The sequence below is a fragment of the Podarcis raffonei genome, chromosome 3 (assembly GCF_027172205.1).
Source record: "Podarcis raffonei isolate rPodRaf1 chromosome 3, rPodRaf1.pri, whole genome shotgun sequence".
Taxonomy (NCBI): Eukaryota; Metazoa; Chordata; class Lepidosauria; order Squamata; family Lacertidae; genus Podarcis; species Podarcis raffonei.
The window spans coordinates 21,150,627-21,177,415 of record NC_070604.1 but is presented as its reverse complement, the minus strand read 5'-3'; the positions used below and the strand labels follow the sequence as shown (position 1 = coordinate 21,177,415).

General features: G+C 43.9%; 1 protein-coding gene across 2 annotated transcripts in view; it reads right to left on the bottom strand.

Annotated features, from left to right (window-relative positions):
• PXDN (peroxidasin) overlaps window positions 1-25,663 on the bottom strand; it is a 72,610-nt gene extending 46,947 nt beyond the window's left edge. For both annotated transcript variants that reach the window (XM_053380782.1, XM_053380783.1), the window contains exon 1: window positions 25,021-25,663. In XM_053380782.1, coding sequence (XP_053236757.1) covers window positions 25,021-25,250 — 230 coding nt within the window. In that variant the 5' untranslated portion in view covers window positions 25,251-25,663. The remainder of the gene's footprint in view (window positions 1-25,020) is intronic.
• Between the last annotated feature and the right edge of the window lie 1,126 nt (window positions 25,664-26,789).

The following is a 26,789-nucleotide window of genomic DNA, read 5'->3' as shown; positions in this document are numbered from 1 at the left end:
TTCTTCAAAGAAAATGAAGCCTGTTTTGTAAACAAATACAGTGGACACTCGGGTTGCGAATGTGATCAGTGCAGGATGCACATTTGCAACCCACAGTGCCACTTCTGTGCACGCACTGGTTGCGATTCGGTGCTTCTGTGCATGCGCAAAGTGCAATTTGGCGCTTCTGCACATGCGCGACTGCCCGTTCTGGTACTTCTGGGTTTCGGCAGTCCGCAACCCAAAAAAAACGCAAGCTGAAGCGGCTGTAACCCAAGGTTTGACTGCAATCAAATTTCAGTAAGAATTTAACACTCAGCCTGAATAAAACTGAAAGCCTGTTACCTTTTATGGTAACATGAACAAATGTCACTTTGCTCAGGTGGTATAAAATAATTAATTGCTCCAGTGTTGAATCACAATAAAGCCTAGCCAACACTACTGATAATTAGTTGAACACATGATGATAATTAGTGTAATCACAGCAGCTGTCAACTGAAGAATGCCTTTGTTTACTGCTACTAAAACAGCATTTCCCTCTCCAAATACCTACTGAGCTTTGGAAAGTTCAGTGTGTTGAGAAAGAGTCTTCAAGGTCTCTTGCTTTAAAATGGATGTAAATATACTCACACTTGCATAATAAATGCAAGGAGATAAAAACATTGCACATAGTTCTGTGACTAGAATAGTTCACATATGGCCCCTCGAGCAAAAAAATTAGACAATCTTAATACTTCTCGTATCTGAAAAAGTTTACATAATTCTGGTTTAAATAATCTAGAGTGAGCCGAATGAAACCTACGGAAATTCTGTCCCCGTCTATCTATATGACCACTCGTCTACAATTGCAACAACACCCCACACAACATGTTGGTGCACAGTGATGCATGTTGTGAAGAGTTCAGCAACCGCAACAACCCATCATTTCACAAACTTGAATACTGAAGCATTTAGAGCAGGCACAGGCAAACTGAGCCCTCCAGATGTTTTGGGACAACTCCCATCATCCCTAGCTAACAGGACCAGTGGCCAGAGATGATGGGAATTGTAGTCTCAAAAACATCTGGAGGGCTGAGTTTTCCTATGCCTGATTTAGAGAGATAAAATATGTGTTGGGCATGGATGTGTGTCGGCTGCTTTACAAAATAAGGATTTCGCACATAGTCGGCTGAAAGTAACTCATGTCTTGGATGGGGGAAAGAGGTCCTACGAAAGTGAGTTTCAAATAAACAAAGAAGAACACGCTCATATTGTAAAAAAACAAGACACAAAGTGATACCTATTTGATCTAATTAGTCCATCTTTCAGTTAAAACCCTGAGCTTAACACCACAAAATGCAGGGGAATATGTATACCTCTCGGCACTAACAGCTGGAATGCACCAGCATACTTTCCATATAATGATATCTTCAAAATCTTGGAACTGAGTAAATCAGGGAGCTTATGTTTTCTTTGGACACTCTTTGTTCTTCCATTTAAAAAAAACTACCCAGAGGGCAAACTTATCTTTCAGCATATGCCAAGTTTTCAGACATGATATACAATCTCTTCTCTTTTGTTTCTGCTTTTGCCCTGTTTCTGGGGGGTCAACATGAAAATTACCCTTTACAAATTCTTTCCTCAAGGATGGAGCAAATTCTAAAACATTCGTTCCACAGTTTTATGTCATATTTGGGAGAAAGGAATGAACACAGGGGTTTCCATTCAAGAACCATAATAAACAGGAAGAAAAGTTGCTTTAAAGGGAAATAAGATTTCTAACACCTAAAAATAGGGTAGATAGGAGATATAGCTGTTATCACCACCAATTTAAGGAGAAGCACCTAACATAAGACAATGGTTAATTTTCCAGGCAAATAACAAAAGATCTGCAAGCACCAGCAAGACTACATTGCTTGTGTTTACTTTATTCTTTTTAAATTCTTATTCAAGGTCACTGAAACAGGAAATAAAAAAGTCATCCGCACAGCAAAAATTAGCAAACGGGGAGGGGGGGAGGAATCATATAAAATATGTTATATAAACCAAGGGTGGCTAAGTGTCGCTTGTTCCACTGCAACCAGTTAGAAATAATGTTATGCCTGTATAGTGGTACCTCTGGATGCGAATGGGATCCGTTCCGGAGCCCCATTCGCATCCTGAAGTGAACGCAACCCACGTCTGCCCATGCCGCGATTTGCCGCTTCCGCGAATGCGCATGATGTCATTTTGAGCGTCTGCGCATGTGGCGAAACCTGGAAGTAACACGCTCTGTTACTTCCGGGTCACCGCGGAGCGCAACCCGAAAACACTCAACCTGAAGCTACTTCAGCCTGAGGTATGACTGTAGTTATGAAGACCACCTCCTCCCTACAGGCCCTCTTGGGTTGTAGTATCCTGTGAGTTTGGGAAGGCGACTCATTGCAGGAAGAAGCCTAGCACTGAGTCTGCCCTAAAACCAGGTACAAAGAGGAGTCATGGGAACTTCTACAGCGGCATCTATCTGTGAACAGCAAACCCAGCATAGCTGCTAGGACTCCTTCCACAGGCAAGACTAAGACTCCATCTGGTCCCCTCTGTGCTATGGAAGGAACCACACCCAGAAGAGTGAAGGGAGCTTCTATTACTGGCTAGGATTGTCTCTTAGAGACTGATCCTGCACACTGCAAGGTGCTAAATCAGCAGAGGGGCTACTCTTGGGAGTTCCACAGCTTTCAGAAGTTGAAGGTTGGCAGCCCAGAAGACAGCATGTTCTGTGGCAGCTGCTCAGGAATTCCCTCCCCATAGAAGTGCATCAGCCAATCATTGTGAACAATACAGTGGTACCTCGGGTTAAGTACAGTGGTGCCTCGCAAGACGAACGCCTCGCAAAACGAAAAACTCGCAAGACGAAAGAGTTTTCCGTTTTGGAGGTGCTTCGCAAAACGAATTTCCCTATGGGCTTGCTTCGCAAGAAGAAAGCCCATAGGGAAATCTCCGCCGGCCTTCAGAAGAGGTCCTGGACCTCTTCTGAAGGCCGGCGGGGGGCAAAAGTCTTTGCTCCCCCCGCCTGCCTTCCCGGGACAGCGGAGACTTCTCCGCTGTCCCGGGGCGATCTGAAAATGCTGGCGGGCGGCAGTGAAAGCTTCGCTGCCGCCCGCCAGCATTTTAAAAGCCCCCGGGACAGCGGAGACTTTTAAAATGCTGGCAGTCGGGAGGAAAGCCCTCCTGTCCCCGGAGCTTGCGGGGTGGGAGGCGGGGAGAAGGGTTTTCTTCCCACCGCCAGCCTTCAGAACAGCCTTCTGAAGGCTGGCGGTGGGAAGAAAAGCCCTTGTCCCCCCCCCCAGCCTTCAGAAGAGGTCGGGGGACAGACTGTCCCCGGACCTGGTCTGAAGGCGGTTTCCATAGGAACGCATTGATTGATTTTCAATGCATTCCTATGGGAAACCGTGCTTCGCAAGACGAAAAACTCGCAAGAAGAAAAAACTTGCGGAACGAATTAATTTCGTCTTGCGAGGCACCACTGTACTTAATTCGTTCCGGAGGTCCGTTCTTAACCTGAGACTGTTCTTAACCTGAAGCACCGCTTTAGCTAATGGGGCCTCCTGCTGCCGCCGAAGCACGATTTCTGTTCTCATCCTGAAGCAAAGTTCTTAACCCGAGGTAGATAGAGGTACTATTTCTGGGTTAGCAGAGTCTGTAACCTGAAGTGTATGTAACCTGAGGTAACCTGAGGTACCACTGTACTAACAATAATAATGAGACTGGGTACAAGGCAGCCTCCTTTGTTCAATAGCTTTAGTTGTTTTTGAATTAAGATATTTACCATGAAATTGTCATAAAATATATTTCATTCCAAATGCTGAGAAGTATTGCCTACATTTCACCGTATTTCTAATACATTACAATTTTTCAACCAATGCTATGAAAGTTAGTTTTCGGTAACCTACCAAACCCTGGGCCACCTTCTCCTTTAATTCTGCAACTGAACTCACTTTTCCAATTTCTGGCACAGGTGATTGTGGTTGCTACCATTAAGCTCATCAAAAACACTCTTTGGCATTTATAGCTTACCTAATACTTACCAAGATTATTTTTGTTTCTTTTTGAAGCCTTTGTCCAGCTGATTCTTCTATAAGGACTTTGCCCATCTTTAGACAATTCCACCAGATAAGCGCAACACAAATTATATGCACGGCCCATTCCCAATAAATAAATGCATTAACTTTGTGGATTCTACTTTGTTTCTATAGCATTGTATAAAGAATGTTATATGGAAGCACTTTTAAATTTAAACGCGATGGAAATTCATCTTCTGCTAGAATATTAGTTTCCATTTTTGGACAGACATATCATGCCCTATTTCTCTATTCTATTAATGCTTAAAACGGGTCTTCTCTGCTCTGGGTTATTTCCAGTACTGTATTTTTGCAACAGGTTTTTTTGGCACCCCTTTTACTAAATAGCTTTCCTGTTAGCAGAACGATGTCTTATTGAATTATTTTATCTCAAATAATTATCTTTATTCATACATCAATTGCATGAAGGAGCTTTACCCAGTGACTGAGGAGCAGGGCTTAGCCCCCATATGTCCATCTGTTGGCATGGATTTCTGCCTGTGCAGAGGAAGCCTATATCTGAGCAGATGCAGGGAGAAAGGAAGTGCAGAGGAGTCCTAGGAGTCCTCATAAGAGAGCTGTTCCTGGAGGAAGAACTGTGAGGGGAGAGACTCCATCAGGCAAGGCCTCCTTCCACTTGCCTTGTCCCACCCTCTAGTCTCTGCTTCTCAATGTGTATTGTATTATTTTATGTACTGTGGCTTGCCATTGTTTTATTGATTATAGTTTAGAAATTATTTATTGTAACTGTTGAGTGGATTTCTGTTTAACTTTTATATGTTGATATTATTAATATTTTATACTATCCTAATGATTGTTGAAGGGACGCGGGTGGCGCTGTGGGTTAAACCACAGAGCCTAGGACTTGCCGATTAGAACGTTGGGGGTTCAAATCCCCGCGATGGGGTGAGCTCCCGTTGCTCGGTCCCTGCTCCTGCCAACCTAGCAGTTCGAAAGCACATCAAAGTGCAAGTAGATAAATAGGTACCGCTCCAGCGGGAAGGTAAATGACATTCCATGCGCTACTCTGGTTCGCCAGAAGCGGCTTAGTCCTGCTGGCCACATGACCTGGAAGCTGTACGCCAGCTCCCTCAGCCAATAAAGTGAGATGAGCGCCGCAACCCCAGAATCGGCCACGACTGGACCTAATGGTCAGGGGTCCCTTTACCTTTAATGATTGTTGAATGTTACTTTTGTGATGTAGGTTGCAAACAGTTGGACCTGGTGAGCATTTAAGGTCCCCAACCCTAATCTGCGGGTTGCCATCTAATTGGATTTTATTCTGATCCTGATCTGATTTGAGGATGTATTTTAATTGATTGTCTGATTTTATGTTAATGTGTTATACATTTGATGTTAGCCGCTCTGAGCTCGGCTTTGGCTGGGGAGGGCGGGATATAAATAAATAAATAAATAAATAAATAAATAAATATATTGTTATTATTGTTTTAAATTTATGTTTCATGTTGTTTTTATGATGTTAGCCGCTCTGAGCCCGGCCTCGGCCGAAGAGGGCAGGCAGGATACAAATTAAAAAATTATTTATTTATTTGTTTGTTTGTTTGTTTTGTTGTTGTTGTTATAGGTGCCCAGTGGGCAGGGCTAGTGGCATACGTGATGCTAAGGGCGGGAACAGCAGTAAGGGGCCCCTTCAAGTGACTGCTTTTCAGCTTTCCTTGTAGTTCCTCATACAGTTGTACCTTGAATCCCAAACGCCTTGTTACTCGGATGTTTTGGCTCCCAAACACCGCAAACCTGGAAGTGAGTGTTCTGGTTTGTGGACGTTCTTTGGAACCCGAACGTCCGACAGGGCTTCCGATTGGCTACAGGACCTTCGGCTTCCAAACGTTTTGGAAATCGAACGGGCTTCCAGAACCGATTCTGTTCGACCTCCAAGGTATGACTGCATTTGGTTGGAACAGCGAAGAAATGCATTTACTGTACAGTGGTTACACAGCCACATCATTTGTCATAATCCCCCAAAGTCTTGTTTCTGTGAAAGTGTGTTATTTCCACTCTGTTCACTATTGTATAGTACAGTGGTACCTTGGGTTAAGAACTTAATTCATTCCGGAGGTCTGTTCTTAACCTGAAACTGTTCTTAACCTGAAGTACCACTTTAGCTAAGGGACGCGGGTGGCGCTGTGGGTTAAACCACAGAGCCTAGGACTTGCTGATCAGAAGGTCGGCGGTTCGAATCCCCGCGACGGGGTGAGCTCCTGTTCCTCAGTCCCTGCTCCTGTCAACTTAGCAGTTTGAAAGCACATCAAAGTGCAAGTAGATAAATAGGTACCGCTCCGGCAGGAAGGTAAACGGCGTTTCCATGTGCTGCTCTGGTTCACCAGAAGCAGCTTAGTCATGCTGGCCACATGACCCGGAAGCTGTACGCCGGCTCCCTCGGCCAATAAAGTGAGATGAGCGCCGCAACCCCAGAGTCGGCCACGACTGGAACTAATGGTCAGGGGTCCCTTTACCTTACCACTTTAGTTAATGGGGCCTCCCGCTGCTGCTGCACCGCTGCTGCACGATTTCTGTTCTCATCCTGAAGCAAAGTTCTTAACCCAAGGTATTATTTCTGGGTCTGTAACCTGAAGCGGAGGTACCACTGTATGTTGCTGGCACAACAGTTCTGCAATGGGGAGTTTCAGTCTGAACTGTTCATGGTATTGATTTGTAATGGCTGGGTTTTCTTTCTTGTGGAGAAAAATCTGTTTCGTTTCCTCCTTTCGCTTGTCAAAAGAAAAACTAGTGAACAGATTTGTTAGCTAGGTGATTCTGTATTAACTTAGTAGCCCTGCTCAGATACAACTCCAACAAGAAACCCAGGAGAGTGGGAAGAATTTGCAGTCTGTGTCAGTACAGTTTTTCACCCCCTCCCTGTTATGAAAACAGGACACAGGTGCGAACAAATAAATATAAGCTTTATAAAATTGAAACAACATGAGTTTGGTGTATAGGAGAATAACTCCTGCCAATATTCTAAGCACCCGTAAAACTCTATGTTTATATGTGCCAAGAGAACGGATTTTGGACCTATTCTAGATCCTCCTCTGCCTACAACTATGCATCTTTGGCCCTTTCCCCAGCTCTTCAAACTCACATTGGGAGATTTTGTGCCTTGTATTTTTGGCAGCAGTCTGAACAGGCTCCAATGAAGACTTTTTCAGTTTATCTTCATTCTCAACTGCTTCCCTACTTTTCTTATAAACAACAGGGACCCTACCTTATGGCAAGGACAGAAAATGCTGTTTAGCATTAAGAGGAGCATACGCTATACTGTCATACCTCGGGTTACGAACGCTGCGGGTTGCGCATTTTCGGGTCGAGGACTGCGCCGAACCCAGAAGTACCGGAACAGGTTACTTTTGGGTTTCGACGCTCGTGCATGCGAAAAAACACAAAATGATGTCACACACATAAGCGCTGAATTGCGGCAGGCGTGGCGCTGCAGGTTGCGAACGTGCCTCCCGCATGGATCACGTTTGCAACCCGAGGTATGACTGTATAAACAAGAGGGCAGCCATGTTCGCTTTCAAAAGTTCATAGGCTTTGTTTTATATTAAAAACAACCACCATCACAGCTTGTATATTGAAGTAAATAAAATATCAATAAAACACAATAAAACAAAACAAAAGCAACTCCTATGAACACCAGAAAAACAGCAATGCCAGACTAAAGCTAAGAGATAGCAAAAGACTGAAAATATTACACAGACAGCACCAGAGAAGCTTTCCAGCATGTGTCAAAGTGGGGTGCTATAACTGAAAAGGCCCTACACTGGGTCTCTGGTCACTTTAGAACAGGGTTGTGGGTTAGAGCCTCACATTGGGCAAAAGATTCCTGCATTGCAGGGGTATGGACTAGATGACCCTTGTGGTCCCATCCAACTCTATGATTCTATCTCACTCAGAATGTAGAAGGGCTCGTAAAAGCTGAGAGCGCTGTGTTGTTTCACTGGTTGTAGCTTCATCCATATGATTTGGCTATATGAAAAGAGGTGAACCATTGAGCTGGCTTGCATGTAAAGCTAAACCAAACTATGGCTTAGTGCAAACATGTGGGTTCTCAAAGAGGAGACTGTGGCCATATTGTTGCTCCTCCAGTCCTCCTGCTGAAAGCCAGGATCAAGCTTCGCTTTCCCAGAACTGCCTCCATCAGCATCCTTTCCACCTGGCTGCTGGGGCCCTGGGAAAGTATCTGTTAGTGCATGTGCACCAGCGGACGTGCAAATCATTTTATGCACGTAACAGTTTTTTGCAGGAAGCCTCAGGATCTAGAGCCTGTTATGACTGGTCTCCGTGCGTGTACACAAACAGTAAAAAGAAGCCACCACCTGGCAAGATTTCCTTTAGTTTATCTTAATGAATATGCAGAATGAAACCAAGCATCTTCCAAATACAAGTGATGAACCACAAAAGACAACAAAACAAACAAACAAACATCTAACCTATAGTCGAAGTAAGAAAATGAAGGAGGGAGGATTTTTAAGCAACCAGGATAACCATATGCTACCCACCCACATTCTGTAGTATGTGGTCAGCTCTAATCACCAACATCTGACACAGACGTCCAGCCACAGCTGTGTTTTCCTGTTAGGCAGCAGAAGTAGAGCCCTGCAGCAACAAACCCAGGGCTTATTCTAGAGCAGCATATTGTTTCCCACAATGGCCAGCCAGCTGATTCTGGGATGCCTCAGGCAGTGAGAATGATGGCAATAAACCTATTGCTTATCCCCCAGAAATTGACATTCAAAGAGGTTTTTTAGAAATGACCACCTCATCTAAGTCAGCAGCTACCTCTGCATCTTGAGGCCTTGAATTCCATGCTAAGTATGCCTTGCATGAAGAAGTACTTTTTGCCAACTAATTTTCAGTGGCTGTCCTCCAATCCTACTGTAATGAGAACAAGAAGTTGTCGGGGAATCTAGCTACTTTCTCTCCAATATTTTATAGACCTGCATTGTCTTCTTTCTCCATATCATTTAAAAATAATGGGGGTTTTTTTAAGCTCTAAAGGTTTGATACTTGGCTCATATGGAAGGTGCAACACCTCTTTGACTATTTTAGCTGTCTTTTTCCTACACCTTTTATGGCTGAACACCTATTTTATGGCTGAACACCAAACTTCAGGCTCCAGTTGTTTTGGGACTACAATTCCCATCATCCCTGACCACAGGTCCTGCTAACTGGGGATGATGGGAGCTATAGTCCAAAAACAGCTGGAGACCCAAGTTTGGGAAATCCTGATAGACGTAATCAGGAACAGCCAACAGGAACCTCCAGATGTTGTTGGACGATGATATGAGTTGTGGTCCAAGAGCATCTGAAGAGAGTCACATTGACAACCCCTCACTATACACAATATCCTATACACAATATCCCATATGCAGGGCTAAGAGACTGAGCGATAAATCGGTAAGTCCCTGGTTTGAATCCCACCTCTACCATGAACCCAAGTGGTCTTAGGCAATCCCTCCTAAGCCTCAGTCCTCCCATCTGGAATTTAGGAAATAATACTGGCTTGTCTTACAGACTTCTTGTAAGGGTTGAAAAATGATTGTTGTTGTTGTTTATTCCCAAGCATGGACTTTTCTGCTGCTGCTGCTGCTGCTACATGAGGTGTTATTTTTTTAATTGAACACTCCACAAGGACTCCAAAATCATTTCACTGGATCAGTGTACAGAGGTACCTTGGGTTACATATGCTTCAGGTTACATACGCTTCAGGTTACAGACTCCGCTAACCCAGAAATATTACCTCAGGTTAAGAACTTTGCTTCAGGATGAGAACAGAAATCGTGCTCCGGTGGCGTGGCGGCAGCAGGAGGCCCCATTAGCTAAAGTGGTGCTTCAGGTTAAGAACAGTTTCAGATTAAGAACAGACCTCCAGAACGAATTAAGTTCTTAACCCGAGGTACCACTGTATATGTGTAGTTGATTATTTGGGGGTAGGGGGTAGGCAGGGGTCCCAATGCAAATCACTTGAAAGAATGGACGGGAACCAATTAGCCTCTTTGTAGGACAATTACCGGTATTTAATTCATTTAATTAGACAATAAAGTCATTGATCTAGTTCCTGTTTGAACAGATGCTCTTGATGAGCCCTAAACAAATTAAAACAATTCCTCCACTCGGCAGCAGAACACACACAATGAGGGGATGTATTTACTTTACAAATGCAGACTGAATATTACAGGGGATCTTAATAGCATTTCCCCCCATGTTAGTGAAGCAATTATCATTGCCTAGTCTCTTATGTCACCCTGACACCATCCTCCTATTCTTTGTTCTCCTTGTCAGTCTGATCTCAGGCAAAGCTATATACTCTGTTCTAGGAAGTACATATGACTAAAATGGTATGGTCAGGATGTGCTAATTAATACATTTCTTTTATCTGTTTGACATAAATTTGGCACATGGGTTGGAATAGAATTTTAATTGGGAATTTTCATATTGCTAACATCAACTATACACCTGCGATTAATCCAAGAACTATATGGCAGCACAGAAATGAGGGTCAGAGGAAGTTTAGATGGTGATATGACTGGTGCCTTTACAACGTCATGAGGAGTGAAGCAAGGCTGCATTCTGACTCCCACTCTTTTAAACTTTTATATTAATGATGTGCTGTCATATTTAGCCAACGCGTACTTCCCCTCTCCAATAATTAGGAACAGAAAGATCTCAATCTAGATGTATGCAGATGATTTAGTGCTCCTCTCTTTCCTGATTGGGCCTCAAAAATCTCCTGGAGGTGTTCAGTACATACTGTAAACAGGAAAGCCTATCTATAAATTACTCTAAGACCAAGATAATGGTTTTTGGCAAACACAGTCCTAGATATAAATGGTACAGCAAGCTACAAAAAAACCCCCACAAAAAACAAAAAAAAACCCCCAAACTCGCTCATTTAGATACCTGGGCACACTCTGGGTGAAACTCTCTCTTGGAAGTACAGTGGTACCTTGGGTTACATACGCTTCTGGTTACATATGCTTCAGGTTACATACTCCGCTAACCCAGAAATAGTACCTTGGGTTAAGAACTTTGCTTCAGGATGAGAACAGAAATCGTGCTCCAGCGGCGCGGTGGCGGCAGAAGGCCCCATTAGCTAAAGCGGTGCTTCAAGTTAAGAACAGTTTCAGGTTAGGAACGGACCTCCGGAACGAATTAAGTACTTAACCCGAGGTACCACTGTAATCATATGGAGCCAGTGAAAATCAAAGCACAGAAAACCATAGGGACGTTGATGAAGTTCTATTAAAATAAGGGAGGTCAACCTTTTGAATCTGCCCTAAATATATTTGATAGCAAAGTGCTTACTCTAATGCTTTATATGGCATTGAGATCTGGGGTCTGATTAAAGCTTTGGAAACTGTGCAGAATAACTTTTTTGGAAGCTATACTCTTACCATCAGGAATATCAGCAACTCATCTTCATACAGAATCTGGGTGGCCAACAATTAAGGCAAGAGCAGACTGCACTCAGTTAAAATATATTAAAATAATGGCTACTATGTCAATTGGGCATTTTCCTGTGCTGTGCTATACTTAAGTGGGTGATAACCAACTCTGAAAAGCAGCTTGTCAAGATTTTTAGACTATTATTTTTCCAGAACTGAGCTCTGCATTGACCTTGAAGAAGTGCCAACTAAGGGATTGGCTCTTCTGGGCAGAATACAGAAAGGATCTGCAATTAATTAAAAACAACAAATTTTCCCCTTGGTATCCTCTCCTGAGAACAGAGCATTTTAGCGCTAGTTATCCAACCAAACTCTCACCAGCTTCCTTAAGAAATGTCTTTATTCAGATGTGTTTCTAAGTGATGCCCACTGAAGCCTTGGATGGCTGCCAAAACAAGGTCCCATATGCAGACAGACTTTTTATTTGCGGCCAGCCTCAGGTGAAAGACATCACTCATTACCCCTTAGCCTGCCCCTTAGATAGAGACCCAAGAAATCGCTTTCTGAAACCTTGGTTCACACAAGCAAGCAGGTACAACCCAACATAAATGGTTTGGCTTCTTTTGAGAGACAACAGCAGCTTCGTAACACAGGGAATGCCACTCTACACACTGGCTGCAAAATAAAATAAAATAATCAAGAAAAAGGAGTTTAATAAAAATCACTCTTAGTTGTTGTGGAGATTCAAAGGTTCAATCTAAAACCAAGCTAGATTTAAGCTGGTTGGTGTCTCTGGTATCGTCTCTCTCTTACTTATAAGCCAATGTTGGCTTATATTACGGATGTGTGTTCTGTATTATTTTAGTAATACTATTGCTGCAAGTTTGTCATAGCCTTTAGCTAGAGCAATAAATGTATTAACTAGTTTTTTTAAACGTGCATTTAGACAGTGTTTTAAATGGGAACCGTCCTCCCTATAAAAAAAAATCTAAGACTATGATTGTGACAATTTACTGGCATAAAGCGATCTAAATTTCAATCACACAACATACACTGGATGTGTGCTTTTTGTACTATAGCAAGCAGTCCAAACCCACACAAAATGGGTGCACCTCTTGTGGATCATTACTTTCTCAATCTGTCCACAGTGTTTAGCTATAGAAAGAGCCAGATGGAAAACTTGACTGCTGCAAATTCCACAGCTGTGTCTGTCATTTCCAGGGCTACTTTGTTAAGTCTCATATATGTTTGTTAAAAGCTTGAGGCTATTAAATTCATCGGGCCTGAGTGCATTCTTATGATTAGCATTTGCAACTCAGATAATATCACCAGTGTCCTGGCAACAATTAAGAATGACAAAAACAGAATCACATAAACATCCAGCCTTCTGAATCCAAGGAAGAGGGGGGGAAGGAACCTACACTTAAAAATGGAAACAAAAAAACTCCTGCCATTCTTGTATAACAAGAACACACTTGATATATCAGGATGATGCAGCTGTGTAACCAGACACAATCTTTTCTCTTGTTTTCATATTTGTTTTTTTAAAAAGATAAACCACAGTTTCTGGATGTCAGTGGAAAGAAAGGAGCTTGCAAGAACTTCTGGAGTGCAGCCCAGTGGGTGAAGTATAGTAGCTGAATAGAAGCTGTGTGACTCATAGACCAGGAGGGTCGGCTTTTTGCAACTGATTGATTTCAACAATGTGAAGGATACAATAAAAGTGATATTGTTCACAGGGAGGCTGTGTGAATGAGGCTTGCTGCCTGAACAAGATGGGTTAGAGGTGGTGGCAGGGCCTCAGCACCCAAAAGGGCAAAGGAATTGCATTTTAAATGGATTAAAAGATTTTCTTCATCTGTGCACCAGAAGCCTGAAATTCGGAATTAGCCATCAATGAAGTGTTTTAACGATCGTCCACTATCTCCGTGAAAAGCCTGCGGATCCACATGCCAGTTTTTATGACCACCGAGTTACATGACTCAGCAGTCATTACAAAAAGAAGACCCAGCAGGCATTGGGATTGTGGGTTGCAATAAGTACAGCAAGTCTCAAAAGTCTACCCTATGTTTTTTGAGCACTCAGCACTGTTAAGACACGTTATCTTCATGTGGACTTAGTGTGAATCACCGTACGACTTTGTCCATCTAGACAGAGTTTATTTTATGCTACAAAATCCAGTTTGGGGGGAAAAAGGGGGGAAAGGGCATTTTTCCTATGTTTGTGCTGCAGTTCATCTAAGAGCTGAAGAAGTAAACTTTAAAAACTAAGCAGTGGCTTGTTTCTGACAGAATGAGTTATCAAAGCAAAAATGTCACAGAAGGTTACTGTAATATGTGGGACTGCTGCCTACCGACCAAAATAGCTACTCTGGATTGAAGCCAATCAGTAATTCTTGAATATAAGCCTGATTCAGATGGCTTCTCACCTGTGATTATGAGCAATTTGTATCATTCATGAAGATCGCTTATATTGTTGGAATTTGTACAACAGGTGTACGTCACACGTGCTAAGTGACAAAGCCTGACATCCTCTCAAACTAAAGGATTGTTATTAGAAGCCAAATTATTCACAGAACAAGTGCTATTTTATTTCCCCTTTAATAAGCAAAAGCTGAAATGACTTGCTGTGTGTAGATAAATATATTTGAAAGCAACAGTGCAATGCAAGTGTGACAACAGCATATCCCTTTTCCAAAATGAATTGGGAAGTGCAATTCACTACCACTTGGGACAGCCACCTTCTTCTCATGCTTTTAACTCAGCTGACCAACTCACTTTCCAACCAAAAAGGTACTTTTATAATACTTGATGTCTTGAATCAAGAATCTAGACACTCAGAACAATCTGGCTGTCAAACCTGCAACTAAAATATGAGGACATCCCTATGGACCATTCCCAGCTCAAAGCAAAAGTATCTAGCTCTTGTCTGAGCAGCATTTGAAACTAGAATGCCTACATATTTCTGAGGAAAGAGATAACAAGGGAAAGTTCTGGTGAGGACTCAAAAGACTCTTTTGGTATGTTTAAGTTGATCTAAGATAGGGCCTTTCAATCAAGGATGTGCCATTGTAGTTTGACCTGCTGTTATGACACTGAACTGTTATTTAGGAATGATATATATAACCATAAAACAGTAGTCAAAAAGTGACATCTTTTTTATTACCACTTTTGGCAGATGCTGCTGAACAGGAAACCCCTGTGAGTAGCCTGATCTTTAAATTCTCTTCCTGCAAAGCCATTTGGTGATGAAAACCAAAAAAAGATCATTATATTTTAAGTATATCTGTTTTTGCTTGATGTTTTTATAAAAGTTGGAATTCTAGACATTTTCACTTCCATGCATAAGAGTTCTTACAATTCTCAGTGAAATCAAATTTTGAGCAGTAAAGTAAGAAGTAGAATGATTAAAGCCCCTTAAAGCCTGTGGATATGTAGAATGAAAGTTTTTGATTGTATTCTAATGGAAACAGTGCAGACTCGCTCAGAAAAAGATGAAACATAAAGAGCTATGTAAAATAGATACCTGAACATATACACTTTTTATATTAATTCCTTTTCATGCACATAACAAAAATGAAACAATATTGATAAAGAAGCCCTTTGGTTTCTTCAGAATTTCCATTTACATGTGCATTTATTTGCACCATTGTCCCAGAGACTGAGTAACAATAAACTCTAAAGCAACACTAAAACATAGCGAGTGAATAAGCAGAATGATTTGTGAACACCAAAAGCCATCCAAAGGAAAAGCTCTTTTACACAGATGTTCTTGGAACTTTAGCAGGACTCCAGTAGGAATTCAATAACTAACAAATCCAACAAAAGCTCTCACCATGTGGGTAGGCCTTGTCATTTGCATTTCTACATATGGTACTGGAAACAGTAGGTTTGCAGTAAAGGAGAATCAAAAGTGTAATGGCAAATGTACCGTATTCAAAAGAGCGAAAGGTAGGATCAGTTTCCAAAATCAACATGGCGAGTCAAATTGAAGAGGAAAGCTCTCAACCTCCTTGTTTAGAAATAAGACATACTGTGGCTGTTCCTTCCCTTAATCGCTTAATGTGTCCTAGATTAGCTTTTCTGAATCTTTAACAAGACAATCCTCAAAAGAATGTCAACTCAAAAACAGGTCCAACCGATTACTATCAGGGGTACTGGGGTATAGGATTGAAATCCTAATCTTTTTAACACGGCAATATTACGTATATTTCAGCATAATATTTGTAAACAGTGATCCCCAACAAACACCAGAAATCTACGGCAATTTTTAAGTCTCAGTTCAGAAGTAAACCCATCTGTATCCTCGTCACACCATGCCAAGGGATTAGAAAGCCATTCAGTAGTGTATATTAGAAATGTTTTCAGAGATTGTAAATAAGAAAGACGAGAGGAAGATGGCAGCAGATGTGTCACCGCAGCTGCCAGGGCGCAATGAAAGGAAAGCTTGCAGACCCTAACATTTCTCCGGTTTCCAAGTCATTAGCTGTTGGGTCTTAAATGTTCATTCAATTTTCTTTTCAAAGGAATCAGCTGGCTCTTAGCAACAGTAATAGCCCCAGAGCAACAAGCATCCAAACCTGGCAACCAATGAGAAGAAGACCTCCCTTCCCCCCCAAAATTTGAGAAATTCCATTTCAGCTGAGCCAGCATTCACTCCGCAGTTGCTCTGTACTGCTTTGAAATTTATTCCCATAGCTAAATGTAGCAGAGCAAGTTGATTATCCCCACCTTCTCTTGAAACAATGGCAAAGGGACCTTGTTTACTTGACATAACATTCTACTGCAGTGTTGTTGTTGTTGTTTTAAAGCCACCAGGCACAACCAGAGTTTTAACCAAGGCAATGCATTTTTGCCAAGCACAGTGGTGCATCTTTTCTGTTTCTGCCAACAGACGTTGCAGACTGACCTGGAAAGGCTCACATACTTTTCACTTTACCTCTGACACTGAACTGCCTGGGAAAGCAGGCATGAATACTTTTATGAGGAGCAAGTAAGGAATGCAATGGTGCAGACTTTGAATTAATAATAATAATAATAATAATAATAATAATAATAATAATAATAATAGTACAGTGGTACGGTAAAGGTAACCCTGACCATTAGGTCCAGTCGTGACCGACTCTGGGGTCGCGGCACTCATCTCGCTTTATTGGCCGAGGGAGCCGGCGTACAGCTTCTGGGTCATGTGGCCAGCATGACTAAGCCCCTTCTGGCGAACCAGAGCAGCACACAGAAACACTGTTTACCTTCTCGCCGGAGTGGTACCTATTTATCTACTTGCACTTTGACGTGCTTTCGAACTGCTAGGTTGGCAGGAGTAGGGACCGAGCAATGGGAGCTCACCCCGTCATGGGGATTCGAACCGCTGACCTTCTGATCAGCAAGTCCTAGGCTCTGTGGTTTAACCCACAGTGCCACCCGCATACCTGGGGTTAAGAACTTAATTCGTTCTGGAGGTCTGTTCTTAACCTGAAACTGTTCTTAACCTGAAGCACCACTTTAGCTAATGGTGCCTCCCACTGCCGCTGCGCTGCTGGAGCACGATTTCTGTTCTCATCCTGAAGCAAAGTTCTTAACCCGAGGTAGTATTTCTGGGTTAGCAGAGTCTGTAACCTGAACCATATGTAACCCGAGGTACCACTGTAATAATAATAATAATAGCTCACAGTTCAGCCATATGCAAACCAATGGAATAGACTGGAAAAACTGGAGCTTCGGCACACATTTAGCCCAGTTTCCCCACGCAATCAGAACTGCATAAGGTAGAACACGGATGTGCTGGCTTGTCCTACCCCATTCCACTGCATCCTGAGCACCAAGCCAAACCCCGCACCCCCATACAGCGTTCAAAAATTTGCCAGGCACATTTTGCGGCCAGATATTGGCCACTTGCGACCAAGTGAAGATGCCCGAGTGCCAGGATGGAGCTGCATGCCTGGGGTTTATTGGATCTTGACTGTTTTCACACACTAGCAACACATCCTGTAGAATTCTATCTGTTATATTTTATCTGCACAATCAGAATGCATTTCAGGAAGCAAAAACAATTCTCTTTTTTTTTAAGCTACCTGGTCCAAAAATGGCAACTTGGCATTCTGTTTTGGCACCTGTAACCCTGGTTTAAGGAGCAACTTGGCCCCTAGCTTATACAGTTTCCAACACTGTCTCCGTGCATCGGGAGGATAAAATGTCTGCAGCAGGGAGCTTGCTGTGCTCCTCAAGGCTACCTGTGCAAGGCAGAATCCTGGCTGTGCAAGATTCTAAATCACAGCGTAGGAAGAGGTCCCATTGAGCATAGCAGGCTCTTTGCTACAGACCTTTGTTCACGTAGCACATGAAGGGTGACTTGAGACGCTCTGCAGATGGAAGACAGGGTGTTCATGCCGTCCACTCACCACATGAAATGAAAAGTATCTCTACAGGGCTACTCTGTGTGGGGTTTCACATTCCTCTTGCTTCTGGGAGGAGTAAAATGCAATTCAACATTTCTGAACAGTTTATTTCAGATAAGAAGCATTGCTGTTTTGCATGGGTGATGCATGGCAGACACAAAACAGAAATAACTGGGAATCTTGAAAGTACTCCTTTTGGGTTCATCATCCCAATCATAAAGTCTGATTGCAACTTTTTATATTGGGTTTGAAAATGGTGAGACACACTGAGAGAGTTAATTTAGCCCTTCTACCACAGAAATTTGTTGTTTTCATAATTTGATCCCACCTTTCTTTTGGAAAATGACTCAGGATGGCTGTGTGTGTGTGTGTGTGTGTGTGTGCACGCGCGTGTGCAGCACCAGAAACCTGGTATAACACCACACATAATTCACATAATTTTAAAAACCTGCATAAAGCACACACACAAAATGTCTTTTAAAATACCATTTTGTTCTACCTTTTTATTATGCTCTTGATATTTTATGGACTGCTAGCCACCCTAGCCATTCTCTTTCAGAAAGAGAAGTGGGATCAAAACTGGGGGGGGAAATTTACTTCCCTCTGTGAATGCTAACGTACTATTTGACAGCACAAGTTTACTTTGTATATTGCGCATATCTCTACAAATGACTGTCCAAGGGGAAGATTCTAGAGGTGTGTGTCTGCTTTTTTTTGCAGTGGCAACACAGGTTTCTATTTACCACAGAAGACAACACATTTTTGAAGGGAAAGTAAGCAAGGCAGCAAGGAATACATTCTGCCTCAAATAGGACCAGCCCTGCATAAAAGGGGTCAGAATACATAGCAGACCTTATTGATCCAAGCAGAGTGCTCCAATTGAGAACTGAAAAGGAAGCATCCTGTATCAGAATTGTTAATCAGAAACTGGAATCTTTGATGGGGGAGTTGGGGGGGGAATGGGATCATGCACACAACGTCCACACGTTGGTCACAAGCGCTAAGCTACTATGCACATACAATGTTACATAGGTAGATAGGAACACATCTGTATTCTGCACATCTGCAGCGATGGAGAGTACAAGTTACGCATTATAAAACTACAGGCGTCGGGTTGCACATATGTAAGTTCCAATCCATGCAACAATAATAATTATTATTTGTACCCTGCCCATATGACTGAGTTGCCCAGCCACTCTGGGCAGCTTCCAACAGAGTATACAAAACCACAACAGTACACCACACATTAAATACTTCCCTATACAGGGCTGCCTTCAGGTGTCTATGGAAGGTCATATAATTATTTATCTCTTTGACATCTGACGGGAGGGCGTTCCACAGGACAGGTGCCACTACTGAGATGACCCTCTGCCTGGTTCCCTGTAACCTCACTTCTCACAATGAGGGAATCCCCAGAAGGACCTCGGAGCTAGACCTCAGTCTGGGCTGAATGATGGGGGGGAAGATGCTCCTTCAGATATAAAGTATGTAGGAGGTCTGCACAGGACTATAAAAGATTATTGTGAAGAACAAAACTAAGCATATGCACAATGGATTGTGTGAAGAAGACCTCACAACTGTAGAGAGCCAGTGTGGTGTAGTGGTTAAGAGCGGTAGTCACGTAATCTGGGTAACCGGGTTCGAGTCTCCACTCCTCCACATGCAGCTGCTGGGTGACCTTGGGCCAGTCACACTTCTGTGAAGTCTCTCAGCCCCACTCACCTCACAGAGTGTTTGTTGTGGGGGAGGAAGGGAAAGGAGAATGTTAGCCGCTTTGAGACTCCTTAAAGGGAGTGAAAGGCGGGATATCAAATCCAAACTCTTCTTCTTCTTCTTCTAATGAGGTAAGCATAAAAGCACAGCATGCATGGCATACTCACACACAAAAATCAGACAATGATGACCAAAGCATGCTCATTTAAGGAAGGAATACAAGGAACACTATAAAGGGGGGAAAATACAGACTCAGTTGTTCCACGAAAAAGCAAAGCCATTACTACTGAGCAGAAAGGAAGCATAGTTTTTCAATTACTACTTAGCTCCACTCAGTAAAACAAAAACCAAACAATGAACTGAAGATTAACAAAAATAAAACTAACATATAAATGGAAGGATGAAAAGCAAAATAAAAAAGGAGATGAGTTGCAGAATATTCAGACAGTTCAGATGAATTAGAACAAGCAGCATTTAGTGTCTTGTTAATAAAGGAATTATTTGGGGGAGGAAAGTATACACATCATTAGGATTAATTATTAAATGCATGCTAAGAGAAGCCTGGACAAAGGAAATAATAGGTCTTGTTTTTCACAGAAGGAAAAAAGAAGAGCAGTGAAGAAACAGCACAGCTTAGGGAGAAATCTTTTGCATGATATCTGCCAGCTGAGAGGACACAGGATTTGATGGATACATCAGATACATCACTGCCACAAAATTAAGCCAGTGGAACAACGCAAATGCATCAGCAGAACAGATTAAACAACTCATGTTTGGGATGGAAGCAGCAAAAGGGAAGAGCACACTTAGCACCAAATCGTATACCTCTTGAGTCCACTGTCATGTGCCTGACAAACAGCTCAGCTTCACACCGGCTCCAGATCTGGGGCTTCAATGGGAAAAGGTGAATTTCAAACAGTTGTGCCCATGTGGGTGACCAACCCATTCATACAACTGCAGCAGAGAATAGAATATGGTGGAATTTGGCACCCAATCACAGCACACTACTACCAATATATAAATCCTACATCCAGAGACCATAGCTTATGGTACACAATGTTAATCATGCTTAGAGCTCCCATGGGGAAGCTATGGAGAAAGGGCACTTTGTCTTCAAAACACTCTAGGGTTTTGAATACATTGCTAACAGCAGCACACATCTTCACTCCAACAACTGAGAGAGGGGCAGAGCAGAGCACCCCACACAAGTAAGCAAAGGAGAAGGGGGACCCTTGCTGATAAGTACAAGTACTGCAACTATCTCCCATGCTACCTCAGGTTAAGTACTTAATACGTTCCGGAGGTCCGTACTTAACCTGAAACTGTTCTTAACCTGAAGCGCCACTTTAGCTAATGGGGCCTCCTGCTGCTGCCGCGCCGCCGGAGCACAATTTCTGTTCTCATCCTGAAGCAAAGTTCTTAACCTGAAGCACTATTTCTGGGTTAGTGGAGTCTGTAACCTGAAGTTTATGTAACCTGAAGCGTATGTAATCCGAGGTACCACTGTACTGTGATGTCCACCAAGCCCCTGCAGTTTTAATCAAGTATTTTGATCTCATATTTCTGATTTCCATCTGCCTTCAGACATATGTTTCCATGACAGAGGACAACAACATGAAGTCTCATTCAGGGCCATGCACAACTTGGTATTACAGGAAACAGTATAAAGAAAACCGATCAATATAAAAGCCCTCTCTGTAAATGTACTTTGTTTTAAATGCAGGAAACATTAACCACCCACTTCCTATACTAGTCAGTTAATTTTTCTTTCCTTTTTTACAGCTTCTGCCGGATTACTCAGATGCTGCCAAAAGGTTGTGCATCAAGCCAAAGGTTCAGTTAGTGGCAAAATAAATTCCACTTTTTTATTTTCAGAAATATTTGGAATCTGAAGCATAGTGGGACATTCTTAAAGGCCTTAAAATAGTCTAAAATCTGGTTTTTTTACAATAGGATTCACAGCTAAAGCCTGCATTTATAAAGTTGTGCCCCTAACATATTTATCTGGAAATAAGCTTGAATAATACTTCTGGGTAAAGCTGTATTGATCAGTGTGTTAATGATTTCTGTAATTCAAGAAAAAGGCAAGCAAAACTGATGATATAATATCTTGCAAGACCATGGGCTTGTGACGTCTTTTTTTAAGGCGAAGTAAACGGCAGAAGTTGAAGAGCACTTACTGAAACATCAGTGCCAAAACACAGGTCTTTGGAAATTCCAGGCATCTGGTTGCCTAGAAATTTAAAATATTTATTCTTTAACAGATATGTAGTCTACTTTTCAATACTCTTCACACAGAAGCTTGCAATCGCTTATAAAATACGACCTATAAAATATAATATAAACTATTCAAAATACCCACTTCACTTCCTAAAGGTAAAGGCAAAGGGACCCCTGACCATTAGGTCCAGTCGTGGCCGACTCTGGGGTTGCGGCGCTCATCTCGCTTTATTGGCCGAGGGAGCCGGTGTACAGCTTCTGGGTCATGTGGCCAGCATGACTAAACCGCTTCTGGCAAACCAGAGCAGCGCACAGAAACGCCATTTACCTTCCCGTTGGAGCGGTGCCTACTTGCACTTTGATGTGCTTTCGAACTGCTAGGTTGGCAGGAGCAGGGACCAGGCAACGGGAGCTCACCCCGTCATGGGGATTGGAACCGCCAACTTTCTGATCTGCAAGCCCTAGGCTCTGTGGTTTAGACCACAGCACCACCCGCGTCCCACCAGACAACAATCCTAGACCAGCACAAAAGCAACAAATAAAACTAACAAATCCCCAATATGCAGATATCAGTCCAGAACACCATTTTGCATTAGGCACTGAAGAGAGAGGTGGACTGCATCTGAAGGGATGCAGTGTGCCTGATGATATCACATGGAACTGAATCCCACAACTGCAGTGCCACCACCAAAAAGGCTCTGTTCCAAGTAAACGCCTGCAGGCCTGGCTGCTACAAACTTGATGCAGGCTTGTAGACCTGTAGGAATCTGAATCAATTTTCCATATATCATAAAATGTTAAATTTTAGGCCCTGTTTATGTAGTTTTCAAAACCGCCATGATGACTTGGTCTGTAACTCAGACACAAGAATGACAAAAACTTAAATAACTCACAGAAACATAACACAGCTACAACTTCACCTGCCTAGATAAATTGCAAACTATTAATTGTAAATTTTGCTTAGGGTATTAGTATCCCAATGCAAAAAAAATGTAAAAATCTGAAGAATCCCAGGTAAAATATATTTCTGAGTTTTTGATCATTGTCTCCCTAAGAGACTAAATGACTACAGTGGTACCTCGGGTTAAGAACTTAATTCGTTCTGGAGGTACATTCTTAACCTGAAACTGTTCTTAACCTGAAGCGCCACTTTAGCTAATGGGGCCTCCCGTTGCCGCCGAGCGATTTCTGTTCTCATCCTGAAGCAAAGTTCTTAACCCGAGGTACTATTTCTGGGTTAGTGGAGTCTGTAATCTGAAGCATCTGTAACCCGAGGTACCACTGTACTGGGCAATAAACCAACTATGGTTGGTGTTTTTTAACGTGACATGTATTTTCCCTCCTGACTGATATGCAGTCTTGTTAATTTTCTTCATCATGATGGAAATACATTGATGCTGGATTGTTTTGTATGAGGCAGCCCACCTCAGGTGGCGAAAGTCCAAGAGGCGGCTCCACCTGCCCCACCAGAATGCTTCCTTTTTCTGAGTATTGGCAAGAGGTGGGCATTCTAGTGCATGGCACTGCTGCTGGACAAACATTAAATCCTTATGGAATGCCCTATCTCTCGCTGTGTTTTTGCAAGAGGGAAGGCTGTCCGTGGAACAGCAGAAGTGGTGTTGGGGCAGTCAACTGCTGGCTGGGGGAGTCAAGTGCAGCACAAGTTAATTGCCGATGTGCTCACAGCCCAAGTAACCCTGTATATATGAATATGAATACTCATAACAGGGAAGTCAGGCATTCATGGAACTGCCTTTTCAAAGGCTGCATCTTGGTCTGAGTCTTGCACATGCTTCATTTTGTACCCTGGAAGATCCCTATAATATTCAGAGAATACTTACAGTGACATCACTGTGGTTCACACAGTTATGTTAAGTTTGGCATGTCCATAAATCTCTGCAAGATCAGGAGGCTTATGTTCTTCGGGTATAATTGAGCACAGGCTCTGTTCTGTATATTTTACAGCTACCCACATTAAAACAAAGATGAAAGTATCCCCGAAAGACCCCTTTCTTGCCCGACAAAGTATGCCACACCCAAAGGCACTAACAAGAATCATGTTTGAAAACCGCTCAGAAGTGGTTTGCTGTTGGGAAAGTGCAGGGAGGGGAACTCTTCAAAACCCTTGCCGTGTTTCCTTTTTAAAGAAAACGTATAAATCCACAAACCCTCTGTCCAAAATACACACAGCACTGTTTCCAGTCAACATTCCCACCTATGGCAAGTACCAAAAAAAAAAAAAAAAGCAACAAAAATTGATAAGGGTCTCCAATTATTGCATTCTTAACAGACATATCCCAGGACACCTTTTAAACAGACATTCCTGAAATCGAAGGCAGAACTGAGGGATGAATGGAAGTCTACAACAAAGAGGCTTGGGAGGCCAAGTGACTTGGAAAAGCCACACAGTTCATGCCAGTGGCTACATTCCTAAAGAGGACAAAGCCACACAAAAGGTCTCGGAGCTGCAGAGATCAAAACTCTCAGCCAGAAAAACCAGAGCAAAAGGAAGGAATAAACGAAACCACAGAGCAGAGGGCTGTTGTGTGTGTGTGTGTGTGTGTGTGTGTGTGTGTTTTCCTCCAGTGAAACTTCTCCAACAGTGCAGCCGTCAATGAAATCAAAAACCTCCATCGAGGTCACCTTTTTTTTAAGGAAATCAAGAAAGGCTGGGATCGGGTGGCTTGGATCCTTCCCGTATGCCCCGGAGCTTCAAGATCTGCTCCGCTCCTTCCTACCACTTCTTCTGCATTACTGGGCTGCGGGGTCTCTACCCAAGGCGTCCAAACTTAAACTAAGCTTGTGGACCTCAGCCAACATGCCTGTGTAGACAAAACACGAAAGGTGGCGGCGGCGGCGGCGCGGACAAAAGAGAAGTCTGCACGGCACCGGTAGCAAAAGACCCAGACCCGCCACGGGCTGCAGACAAAGGAGTGCGCTGGGGGCCGCAGCAGCCGTCGTGGTTCCTCCCCCCCCACCCCCCAAAAAAGCCTCAGGTATCCTCCCCTCCCTGGGAGTCTTGCTCAAGCCCCGCGCGATAGACGTGGCTGTCCACAGGAGCCAACTCTCCCCCGGTAAAATAGTTGAGCCCCCCCCCCAAAGTTGCCATTCAAATAATTGGTGCGCGCGCCATGTCTTGGGATCGATGATGCGGGGCGGAGCTTTCCTCGCGCGTCCCCGCAATATTTTATTCAAGTTGCCCCCCCTCTCTCTCTCAACCCCCCCCCCAACTTACAGGATGGTGGTCTGCGGCGACACGGCGGGGACGCTCTCGAGCATGAGGTGCATGCAGCGCACGGTGGTGCGGAAGCAGAGGCAGCGGCTGGGGCACCAAACGCTCCCCCTCGGCGGAGAAGGAGGCGGCGGCGGCGGCTGCTGCTGCGAGGAAGCGAAGGGCAGGAGGCTGCCGAGCAGGACGCCGAGGCAGAGCCCGGGGAAGGCAGCGCCCGCTCTGCGCCGGGCCATGCCGTCGAGCAAAAACCGAGCGGAGGAAGGGGGGGTGCGGGGAAAGAGAGAGAGAGAAGGGAAAAATAAGAAGGAAAGCAGGGCGAGGAGAGGTAGCCGAGGCAGCTCTCGGCTCTGCTGCCGCTGCTCTCGCTCCGGTGGTCGAGCCGGCGGCGGCGGGGGCTTCAGGAGGCCAGCCAGTCGCCAGCGCGCAGCCCGGAGGGGGAGGAGAAAGAGGGGACGGCGGCAGGAGGGGCCGCCTCAGCCAGCCAGCCAGCCAGCTTGCTAGAAAGCAGGCTGCAGCTTCGCCGCGCCAAGGCCGGGGCTTTCCCCTGCGCTCGTCCGCCTGGAGCAGCGCGATGGAGGGAGGAGGAGGGGGCTTCTGGTGGCCTCTTCTTCCACCCCACCCCGGCGCCAGCGGTGGCAATGGCTGCTGGTTTTTTCCCGCCAGCTGCGAGGAGGGAGAAGAAAACCTCCCCTTATGGCCACCACACCTGGCGGAGGGAAACACAAAAGACCCCCACTTCCGGCAGGCGTAGTTCAGCTGTGGTCGGGATGGCGACAAAGAGTCTTCTTGTGGCCACTTATTTTACAGCACTAACCGCTCTGCAAATGGTTCCCAGTGTTGGTATTGACCTGTAAAGCTTTCCAGGGCTCAGGGTCTCAATATTCTCTCCATACAAACCAGCCCAGGCCCTGCAATTGTTACCTGTCGTCCTTCGCTATGTCCCCCGCTCCCAGAGAGGTTCAGAGGGTGGCAAAAACATTCCTCTTTACCTATAGCTATTAAATAATACAGTGGTTCCTCGGGTTAAGTACTTAATTCGTTCCGGACATCCTTAACCTGCATCTGTTCTTAACCTGAAGCACCACTTTAGCTAATGGGGCCTCCTGGCGCGCCGCCGGAGCACAATTTCTGTTCTCACCCTGAAGCAAAGTTCTTAACCTGAAGTACTATTTTTGGGTTAGCGGAGTCTGTAACCTGAAGCGTATGTAACCTGAGGTACCACTGTACATGGCCTGAAAAGATGTGGGGGAGTGAACTCTTTACATATTATGATGATTAACTTATTATTGGGCTGCCTGTCAGTATGCTTTTACTATGTATTTATGGTTGATGTTTTGCAATGTGGTTTCCAATGTTGTACACTGCTCTGAGATCTTTTGATAAATGGCAGAAAAAGTGGCATGGAATATAAAAGTGCTCCTCCCTCACATTTAATCATTTCTTTATGAAGTGGCAGTATTTGGGAGGCAGAGGGAGATGGCAATGGAAAGAGGGGTGTGTGTGAAAGCCATTTCTCCTGCTTCATTGGTCATGTCTGAACATATCTCCCTAGTTACATTTCAAATGGTCACAGAAGGAAAACCTTGCATATCTCTGTGGTCCCAGTAGGTGTGGGGTCATCTCTGTGTGCGGATGGGCTATCGCTGCCTTTCTCAACCTTGGGTCCCCAGGTGTTGTTGGGCTACAACTCCCATCATCCCTGCTAGCTAGCGATGATGGGAATTGTAGTCTAGCAACATCAGAGGACTCAAGGTTGAGAAAGAAAGCCTGAA